The sequence below is a fragment of the Rhagoletis pomonella genome, unplaced genomic scaffold (assembly GCF_013731165.1).
Source record: "Rhagoletis pomonella isolate Grant_MI unplaced genomic scaffold, Rhpom_1.0 Rhpom_scaffold_00005, whole genome shotgun sequence".
Classification (NCBI taxonomy): Eukaryota; Metazoa; Arthropoda; class Insecta; order Diptera; family Tephritidae; genus Rhagoletis; species Rhagoletis pomonella.
This window is the reverse complement of record NW_023458559.1, coordinates 25,175,252-25,187,156: the sequence shown is the minus strand read 5'-3', so window position 1 is coordinate 25,187,156 and position 11,905 is coordinate 25,175,252. Positions and strand designations below refer to the sequence as shown.

At 34.0% G+C, this 11,905-nt stretch overlaps 1 protein-coding gene across 1 annotated transcript; it reads left to right on the top strand.

Annotated features, from left to right (window-relative positions):
• Positions 1–212: 212 nt before the first annotated feature.
• LOC118738791 (uncharacterized protein DDB_G0283357-like) lies at positions 213–11,899 on the top strand (the record flags this gene model as incomplete). The annotated part of the gene is made up of 4 exons (XM_036469770.1): positions 213–393; positions 823–885; positions 1,561–2,471; positions 9,552–11,899. Coding segments are annotated over 4 exons (2,850 nt in total), but the record flags the coding sequence as incomplete, so codon positions are not given.
• Between the last annotated feature and the right edge of the window lie 6 nt (positions 11,900–11,905).

Below are 11,905 nucleotides of genomic sequence, written 5' to 3'. Positions count from 1 at the left end.
TGATCTCAAAATCAGTTTTCGGTACCATTTTAGATTGAGACACTCGATAGCTACTCTGCCTTTTCAATTTATGTTGTATTGAAAAGAAACGGTTGTCATTTAATTTCATACCATTCGAGACGAGTTTCATTCGAACCCGAATGCCGTGATGCGGGCTCAGGTATTTTAGCTTTTTGATTAATTCATCTGTTTGGTTTTTTTTTTTCTAGGTGGCCACAAAAATTATGAAGCAAATAATCGATAAATTTGCCACCCATGATCTATTTGGACGTGACAATTATGAATATTACGCGAGAGTTACTGGGCGTATTCTTAAGGTACAGGATGAATGGATTTGTAGCTTTCAGTATCCCCCTCCACCACGTGGTAAATTGGCTCAACAAAAATATGCACGTAAGTACAAATGAATATTAATAGCATGTATTTAAAAAGTAAATGGGTTAATCTACATATATAAAACGTGCAAATGCCAGACTTTTTGTCTTTAAATTTTGCTTCGAATGTAACGCGAGTTAACGTTGGAAATACCTCCATGTAGTTTCCTATTTTCTTCCCAGAACATTGGGCCAGTATGTCAAAAATAAATTTGCCTATAATCTTCTTCCGTTTAACTGTTCGATTTACTCAAATCGACATATCTATATATAAATACGTTAAGTTCGACACTAGCTTGCCATATACATATGTATGTAGCAAAGCGTGGTGAGAAGGACGGCTTTACGAGGAAACGGTGTCATTGTTATGAAATAATATGTTACAGAAAAATTGTATCATTTGTAAAACCGATATTAATTTGATTTGTTTAATTTCTTCGCTTTACAGTTCAACACTCTCTGGAGGCAGAGAAGACATGGTTGCAATGCCAATGCGAGCGGTGGGGTTTGCGTAAGTATAATCATGTCTAAATTGTATATGGGTTGTTTATTTAACCAATTTGTGATATATATCTAAATCATTTGCTTCTAAAATCAGTGTAATTGGCAACTAATAACCAAATAACAACAAGTTTTCAATAAGTAGTCGCTACTTAACAGAAGACATAACAGTGACTAACGTTTTTTCATCAACTTCTTTTGTCTCGTTAAACTCTGTCACTATTAAATTGTTCCAGTAACCATTTTACTATTTCATTGTATGTTTTGTTTTATTTCTTTTTGTTGTCCAATTAGTTTAATGTAAACGTATTTAGTCACTAATCTAGCTTATTCGATTGACATCAGAATCATCACACACACCTTCGTTTCACTTTCACATTTCACATTTGTAATCGGGTTTTATTTCCTTTAATCTGCTTTTAATCTTAATATAATACTAAGCTTCAAACTGCTTAGTGATGCAGATTGCTTTCTTATTTATTTTCATATCTAAAGTCGAAAAAGTTTTTAATCATAGTTATAATGAAATGTTGTAAAGAATAATTTAACCAACCACTCAAAAATGAGTAAATCTCTCTTTTCTTTCACTCTGACTCATCTTCTTCCTGTATGTCGTGTTTATGTACATTGGCACTGCCTGTCAATTGTGAATACATATAAATAAAAATCGTCTAAAACTAAACAGTTGCTCAGGAAGAATCCCGCTCTACGCCTGCCTTGCTAACCAGCTCAAGCTCAGCTTTAGACAACAGCGTGCTGTCACTTGGCGTAACACCAGAACACTCTTTTATTGAATCATGTGCACGACTATCTGTCTCCTTGGAAGGCCCAAGTCTATTCGCGTTGACATCTTCTCCGATACCAAAGCGAAATGCTCAGGATTTGCAACGTGACACCGACAATGATGCTGACGCCGATGAAGAGAATTTTGCCGACGAAGATGCTGACGCTGATACCGATGACTACGAAGAAGACTTCGCAGCTAAACTCGAAATAAGTAACGAAGACGTTTTGGAAAATAATTCGAAAAATAACTTTCCACGTACGACTGCTCCAAGCAATTATAGAACTGCAGCGGCATCTACAGGCAATAATCGCGCCTTAACACAGGGTAATGCCGCTATGAATACCACTTATACTATTGGTGTTGAGAATATCGATATAGTTGACTCGAATGATGATGAAGGAGATGATGAAGTGACTGTAGTAAGGCGCCGTTATCGTCAGAATAGAAAGAAAATACTAACCCAAACACGAATGCAACACCAACGTCGCCTGCGTGCCGGCTCAAAAAGTCTGGATGCTGGCGAACGCGCATCACAGAAACCCTTGAATAGCGAGGGATCCGATAGCAGGACTAAATCGAAAAACAACAGCAAAATGCAAAGCAGCATCACCAGTGGCGGCGGTAAAACGACAACAACGCGCACTTGCAGCCGCTGCAATCGCGGTATACGTCATTCATCTTCGTGCTCCTCAGCTTCTGGCGGAGGTGGGGCTGGCGGCGTGGGAAATGGTAGTGGCATGACTATGGAAGAATTGCGCGCTGTAAATCGCTATGCAGAGAGTACAAAGAGCCTTTCCTATTTGCCACAGGTGAGGGATGAATTCATGCTTGCTTCACGGATTTCGGTATAGATACGAACAAATAAATTTTTTTCTCAATTTTAGAGTTATGTATTTATTATTTCTTATTTTGATTTTTGTTGTAAACCCACATACATTTGTATTAAAATACGTATTTTTTTTAATTTTAATTTTAATTTTCCCTTTTCACGTTTCTGCTTTACACACAAGTATACCCTTACTTACAACAAATTAATATTTCAATTGGCTAAATTAATTTCCAGCTAGGTTAGTTGATACTGACAGGCATTTCAAATTAATTAAATAATGTATAGATATGCATACATACCCGCACACCTACAATTGGTGTAATATGAAGTCGCCATTTTTGGAGGATATATTTTTGTGCGCCACCTACATATGTATGTTAATGCATATAACAATAGTTTATCACAAATGCTAAATGCTAGGTTTCGCCACATAGAAATGATTAATTTATACACTCACGCGGTTACGTTTAGCTTGCATAAGTAACATTTCCAATCCTTGCATTGTTCGTATATACTTATGTTTATATGTACATTAGGGTTGTCCCTAAAAAATCAAAAGAAGGATTTTTTTTAGGTCTCACCCTCTCAATCGGTAATACCACTGTCGCAGATAGCACATATAAATTTGGGTCCCGATTGGAGACGGTTAAGGCGTCTCGCACAGGGGGCAAAGTACAGAATCCTCTATAGACTCAAAAAATAAAATACATATTTTTTTCATCTAATACCCAAAATCGATACTACCATAGTCGAATATATCACATATAAATTTTTGTCCCGATTGGAGTCGTTTAAGGCGTGTCCTAAAGGGGTCAAAGACCAGATGCCTCTAATACGGTGCCCGCATGAGGCGATTTTACAGGCAACTTTTAGTTGGAAACAACAATCGCCTGGTGTTAACGGCCTTTCAACTAATCGCTTCCAATAAAGTTGGGGTATAGCCAACTTTTGATTCAACTAATCGCCCCTAAAAATGTCTGTAAAATCGCCTCATGCAAACACCGTATAAGCAGTGTTATCGTTGAGAATTTTCAGAAAGTCGCAAAAAAGGGCTCATTGAGGAAAAAAGGGTAACCATATTATTTTTGCTTTCCTTTACTAGTAAAAGAATAAATCTGAGAACCAAAGCCATAAATAAATTTACATGTATTACAAAGTATTTCGCTGCTAGAACGTTCTGCTGTTGAATTTAAAAAGAAAATAGCGGGACAAGGTTTGCACAGAACAGATTTGCAAACATACACAGAAATTGAGTTGCATTTCCTTAACAAGTTTTAAGTGATTAATTTTTTCGTACGTACAGTAGGAAATATTTTTTAGTAGCATGGCTCTGTTAACAATTCCTAACAAAATCTCTGAGAAGGGACAAAAGTCGCACATAATTTTGGAAAGGGGTCAAAAAATCTAAATTTTCTAAAAGTCGTGTCAAAGTGTATTAGCGCTTAAAAAGAGTCAAATGGCCCCTTTAGTGTTGCAACGGCAACACTGCGTATAAGGATTTAAAAAATTATTATTATTTTTTTTTTCATTTAATGCCCAAATCGAGACTACTAAAGTCGAGGATATCACATATAAATTTTAGTTCCGATTGGAGTCGGTTAAGTCTTCATAGGGTAATCTGAACTTTAACTCCTATGTGACACGCCTTAACCGCCTTCAATCCGGACCAAAATTTGTATGTGACATCTTCGACTATAGTAGCATCGACGTAGGGGTTGAGGCTTAGGAAATCTGATGTAAAAATTTGCTTTCTACATTTAAAGACCACCATAATGTATATACATACATATATACACATAGGTTTATACTCAGCTGACATGTTCTCATCTTCACCTCATTTAAATATACCTACGTTTTGCAGCAATTAACTAAATACATATAGACAATAAGGGAAAATTTCTTGAATATACTATTTCAAAATGTGTCAAGTATGCATTAAATATCCACTGCCAACTCGAGCAAGTCTAAACTAAATGAACATTTAAGTTTTTTTAAACTAAACACAAATCAAGTCGAATGAGCTTCTAGATTAAATCCCGATTTGAAATTTGTTACACAGTGGGTGTCTTATGCATTTTTGCGTAATAAATTATTAATACAGAAGTACTCTTATATCTTTAAGTTTTCTGTTCGACTAATTTTTTTAACCACAATTATAATTATTTGATAATCAGTATAACCTTTTAATCGTTGTATTAGTACATACATATCTGAATCATCTGAAAGACATTTAATAATCTATTTATGTATGCAAATCATAAGCTAACCGCATACCTACACAATTTTGTTTTTGAGAATTGTAAACTTATTTATTTACTTGTGCACAATTGCTTGAAAAATTTGCTAGGATTATAAAACACACATTTCATTTAATTTTGCGAATGTTATTGCTTGGTTGATTACAATTTGTCACAGCAAAATTGGAAAAAGTATGACCTTAACTACTCTATTCCTATTCAACATGCTATATTTATTTACCGAAAATTGTTAACAAAATATAGCTTGATGTACAATGAAATTGAAAAATTTCAATGAACAACAGGAAAGTACAAATAATCATAATAAAAACAAACAAATAATAAATTAATTTTATTCAAACTTTTTGATTTATAATCTTAAATTGATATGGTGGAAACTGAAACTAAAATCTAAAAGTTTTTAATTCGGGACGATACCATAGGTTTTATTGTAGTTTTATAAAATTTCGAATATTTGGTATTGCTTGTATTATACTTTTGGTTATAAGTGCTCGATTTGTAAACACTTTTTATTTTAATCCATTTTTTTTCAAAATTGTTTTCAAATATTCTTTAGTTTTAATTTTGTAAATACATTTATTGTACTTTTAAACTTGTAACTACAAATGTTTGTATACTTTTTGGTAACATTTTAATTGGATTTCCATATATCTGTGTATCGACTTGACTGAATGATGTCAGTAGATTTAGAAATATAAAGCAAAAATTGCATTGCAATGATGAATTCTTTTATTTTATTTTAATATACTTTTTATTTGACCACCCTCTAGTCTAAGTTTGTTTTTAGCATTTTTAATCTACAAAAGTAGCACCATCTAGCCTTATAAAACTCACTTCGATGTTGTTATATTCATGAAAATATTGAATATTGCTCTTATGTTTCTCTCTGTCTAGCATGTTTATCGTAAGTTGTCTTTCGTATTGTTAACGTTTTCGTTTTTGGTACTGTGGGTTTAAATGGCAACCTTTTTATGGAGTTGGAAAGTAGACAAGGATAATTAACTAAAATTACCTCTAAAGTCGGTTTTGCTGAATAATAGTGTGGCCGATCGAAACTTTTTCACATTTAAATTAAAGTGTGGGCAATTTATTGACATCATAAACATTAATTTTAAAGTCAATCCTGGGAACAGAGAAAAATACCTCTATTAAGTATTCAGTGAGTAATCTACCGGCTTTTATGCAGAGCTTAATTTTAAAAGAAAATGAGTTAGGGTCATTCTATATTAAGGTAACGATATGTATTTATACAGCAGACATACATATAAACACAAATCAGGTCATTTTATTTTTGCACTTTCCCTTTCTGGTTGGGAAAGTCTGGACTGCTTCGAGTAGGCAGAAAAAACACGCCAATACGAATTGTTGCTCTATTTTGGATACACGAGGATTCCGCGGTTTCGTGGGAGACTGAGCAGTAAATTTGACCTAAAAAAATATTAGTAAATCAGTGTATTCACATCCATTACATTTCTCCTTTTTTTGCTTAAAATGATAGGCAAGTATTTTCTGATCGGTCAGATATAAGAGCAATTTCGGGAATTGGGAAAATTGGCTACTGTATTTACATTGTTGAATTAGTTACCTGTGAATAACTAATACTCATCACACCTACTCAAAAGTTCAAGGAAGCCTAATACCCTGCAAACATATCTTCCACGAGCACTTTTCCCAGCATATTACCGCTATAAATAAAACTGGTGCATTTTACTACATTAAATATGGTAAATCTAGTCAGTTTCGATATTTCATAGTTCAAAGAAATTTTGGACTGGCCTCGACTCACGTGATGTGAATAAACTTTTTTGATAAGGGTTTTGATTTTCTCAAACGATCTCCAACTGAAAAGCCGATGTTTTTTTTTGCACTAAGCAATGTTTTTTAAAGTCAGCTAAATATATTTCTCTCAACACGTCATCTGGTAACCATATCCAAATAATCTAACTGTAACCAAATCATATGTTCACAGAAACATATTTAATTGATTTAACTAAACTCTTTTCTCAGTGTACTTTTGTAACTACATCTTTTCTTACGTTATGTGACATGTTTCTTTTTATTAATTAGATATATTTTTCTTCAATTCCACCATAATTTATCTTTATAATGTTTTATGACCAAAAAATTGTAGCACATTGCATCCTTAATATTTTATTAATTTATGCTCCCGACCCCGTCGAATTTTCTGTAAATTTGTTCCAATTTATTTAATGAGTAGTTAATTCTATCGCGTATAAAACAATACAACGGAAGGCTAGATGCACTAAATTAAAACCACATAATGGTCTAGCGAACTGCATTTACGAGCACTCTCAACACCAACATCAGGAATCGCTGAGTGCGTACAGATTTGAAGTGAACCACATTTAGTTAGTTTTTTTTTAACTCGGAAGTGCCTCAGAATTGATTAAATTCAAACAAAATTAGAGCAATTCTCTGCAGTAAAGCTTCAATGTATTTTGGCAAATGTTAATTAAAAAGAAATATTTGTTACATTACTCGTATTTAGGCAATCAATTCAACATTATCACTAGCTTAAAGTGTATTTATTCCTGCCGACTGCATTCAAAGCAAGAGTTCTGCTTCTAGGATTTTTCGCTTTTGTATAGTACACAGAGAAATTTTCGTTTTCAAATTTGTATGGAACGTACGCACACTTTCTAATCGTTTTTAAAAACGATCCTAAAATCTTTTTTCTTAATTTTAAAAATATGCGTTTTCAAATATGATACTAAAATTTTATTTTCATTAAATCACAATAAGTCATTTGGTATACATACATTGTTAAAAATATATTTATATATCTTACAAAATTACAAAATTTAATAAACTGTATACAGGTGTTTTACATATCCTATATACATACATACATAAATATGTAATTCATATTACTTACCTTGCTTCCAAGTTGGGCCTGCTAACTTTGCTTCACGCTGGTCAAATCCTGTAATTGAAAACAAGAAAGTTTTAAATTATTATTTAATAAGTCATAAGAAATAGTTTTTGTTAATTATTCTTACCAAAGCTTTTTCGGTCAAAGTCCACCGTATTACCCTTGTCCCTTCTATGTAGTTAGGTGGTTGGAATGGCGGTATTGCTTGTATATACTTCATCGCCTTTTCTGAAGATTGAAGTATCTGAACACAATTTTTTCCACAAATGATGCAAACATATGTTTTTCATTATAGCTAGGTAGCTTTTTAAATTCTGATGCAAAACATTTTAGTTTTAAATATTTTTCATAAATAATTCACTAAAAGTAAATTAACGTTTTTATTTTAAAAGTGTATAGTTTTATTTTACTTGTTGTAAATTGTGTCGCACTACAACTCGTTGGGACAATATTCAAAAATGTTTCATTTCAGTTTTGAAAATACGCATTTTTGGCGTTATTTCTCTAATTTCGTTTGTTTCCCTCAGTGAAAAAAAGTGAATTTATTATAACGATCGTTTTTGTTTTGCGAATGTTTCGTTTTAAAGTCGTAAATACAAATACTGTTTTTTGTATGAAGTAAAACTATATCAAAAAATTTTATTTTACAATTTCTTTTAAAAACTTGCGTTTTACCTGTATCATTTTCTCTGTGTACCGTGTACAGGGTTAAATGCGAAATCCGGTTATAAAAGTTAATGGGGCTATTCATAGTCAACCTAAAGATAACACTAAAGTTTGTTGTAGACTTTTGACATAATTTTGACGGGAATATCTATCAAAAAAGCTGAAACTAACTTTAGAATCGACTTTATTTCGACTATGAATATGAATACTCATAAATAGGCATGAAAACATATACATTTTATTTTTTATTTTTTTCGATGCCCTTATATGTATACTTGTATTTAACTCATAAATAGGCATGAAAACATACATTTTTAAAATTTTTTTTTTCGAGGCAATAGTCAATAAAATTTAAGTTATTAAATTTAATATCACCAACCAATTAAGAGTTCTTAGTTGGTTTTCCCCCTTATGTGCATTTTTTGTATAGCACTTTAATATCTCTTGTAGGCGGCTTTAATATAATTATGTTGAAGCTTTCTCATAATACATACTATGCGCACTTATGGAAATGAGGCTGAGTCTCGTGCAAGTTTCAAAATAAAAATGCTACTTTCACACGTATTTCTACATAACATATGCACAGCACTACTACATGGCTAACACACATCAAGGTACAGCATTTCCTATTTCGCTAACACACCCAGAATTATTGGCAAAAAAGGATTAGGTCAAATTGCGCTATGTACTTTTTTAATTTTGTCCGTTATACTCATTACATACAACTTTTATTTCACATAAAATTTCATACATACAAGAATTTGTTGCTATGTGTAAAATCGCTTTTTTTGCTGCAAATAAAAAACATAAATTAATCATAAGACAATAGAAAAAACAATACCAGTATAAAAAACTAAGCTCGTAATTTTTCTGCCAATTCCACCTTTTTTCTCCCGAAAATCCTTTATTTGTACAACATCTGCGACAACTCTGCTATTTGGAAAATCTGCGGCTTGCAAATGGAAAACTGTCTCACATCATTGATTCCCTTCCCGAATATAAATAAAACAATTTTAATTGTATCTACTCTATGTATATCGCCCACCAACCAACAATCTTCTCAAACACCAACAATTTTCACCAATTGCAACAAAAAATTAAAATAAATATACTTCACGAAACCAATACCACACTTCGATATCGAACCAATTTTTACATGTTTAAAATATATGCCAATTGCACTTTAAAAAATAAAACTTGTTCCATTCGGTGCAATTAAAATAAAATAAATCACAAACGAAAGGTCCATGAACGCCAAACCGCACGCATGCGCACTCGCTCCGAATGGTTTTTGGGCCCTAGGGATAGTGAGTTAGCACTGAATTTGCCCAACACATGCAGCAATTGTTGTCTGGCTGCGGTACAGATGCAGCAGCAGCAACAACACTTACAATCACATGGCTATCTAGGTGGCGGCAGCACCCGTGATATGCGCGCATATCGTGACGGCTTAGCCGATGGAGCTGATGACGAGAATAGTTTGTTAGTGGGCAGCGGTTGCGCACGTAATGGCAATCCGCTTTATTTGTATTATAAGAAACGACCGCAACAACAACAGAGGAATGATACTCGGCAGCAAACGCAAGCTGAACATATGGACACAGATGATACCTGCCATACGTATGATTACAAATTGCAGCAACAACAGCACCATCTGCAAGTTGAATCTACAAATATTTATCCTAGATCACAGGCAGTAGATCGACGACTATTAGAGCCTACAGCAACGACCGCGGCAGCACACAATGGCTGTGGTCGCCGGTTGTATTTGGATGCGAATGCAACAACCAATATCGGTAGCTATGTCGCCTCATGTAATTCTACTAATAATAATTATATATATGATTCTAATGATATAACTAAAGCCTATGCTTTCACTACAACTTCTTTTATAACTACTTCTACTACTTCTACTCTACAAATAAACTCAAATTCTAATACTACCAAGCCTTCTATTGATAACAGTAATAGTGGAAATAATTATCTAGAGAATGTTATGAATAACAACAGTAACACAGAAAACAAGAACACTAATTTTACATTGTTAGCAAGTAGTCGCCAACATCTAAGCAATTTGTCTAACACTAAATATTCACATTATAAAAATTCAGCGACAAAACCAGTGCCGACACGCTATGATCTACACCGCATTCATCACGTTCGCCCACATATAAAAAACATAAACTCGCCTCCATATTTGCATCCAAACTCACAATCACAGAACCATCAGCGCCAACATATGGACCAAAAACGATGTTCAAATCTGCCCAGTCACTACCATTCGACCGATTCCGTGCGTTATTGCTATGTAGACTTGGATGTGGAAATTGTAACCGAGCCGCCAATGCCCTCATCACGCTTATACCACAGTCCGCGAAAGCAAGTATTTACTGCAAGGCGTTGTAATTCATCCATCGATCTCTATAAAGTTGACGGTGATGGTGTCGAAGCCAGCAGTGATATCGATCATAACTATCTAACATACTCGCTATCGAATGATCACCAAGAGCCGGCACTTGATGAAAGTGCAGTATCTGCGGTAACTATTCGCCCGGTATCTTCTGAAACATATTCTGTCTCGACTGGTTTTTTGACTGCGTTGGATACCTCTGTCGCGACTGTTTCTACGGCAGGGGCAACTGGTGAAACTGGCCGTGACTGGCCACTTGCAGCGGCTGAAGAAGTAGATTTTATCCCTACATCCCGTTTTCGGCAGAGTACACCGCGTATTCAACGTCGTCAACAGCAAATGCGTCGGCGGCAACGTTTTTCTTCTACATCGACGCAATATCAGTCACTCAACGCAACGGGAGAGAGCAACCTAATATCAACGACGGAGGACGGTGGAAACGGCAGTGGCAATGGCAGGAACACACGTACTGAAAACGGCAGTCATTTTGTTACAATCATCTTTAATGTTCTAGACTTCTTATTTTAATGCAATTTCATATGTATGTGTTTTATTATAAGTTACCTAAATATTAAGATTGCTTTGGCGCTTTTTTATAAAACTTTTTATTTATTTATCTTTTATTTCTGAGTAATGCAATTAATGTTGTGATTAACGACAGTATTGGTTGGTTTACTGTGTAGAATATTAACAAGGCTATATATTTAATTGTTTAATTTGTGTTTGTGCGGATATATTGATTTGTTACTGTGCAACTTGATAATTTGGAAATATGACAACTTAATTTAAAAGCTAAAGCGCAATTATAGAAAAATCCATTGTGAGAAGAAAATTGCGACATCAATTAAAATTTGCCCCTCACATTTTTGCCAAGTGTTTGGTGAAGCTTCTTCTCAAATTCGTCTTAATGTTGTCTCAGAAATGGTGGGACTTTTAAGTTTTCGCTGCCTGCCAAGGCGAAATGGTTTTCAAGAAAAGCTATTTCATGCTGTTAGAAAAGTTTTTCAATTATATCTTGCATAGACCGTGAATTTAGATTGAACCTGGGTTCTACAGAACGTTTATACGCATCTCAACATCTTGGATTCGAGGACCACACATTTTTTAACTGGTAACAAAAATTGTAATAGAAAACAATTTAGATCAGTGAATCCACCAGGTGTTGTCGTCAAGCTCAGTTTACGGTA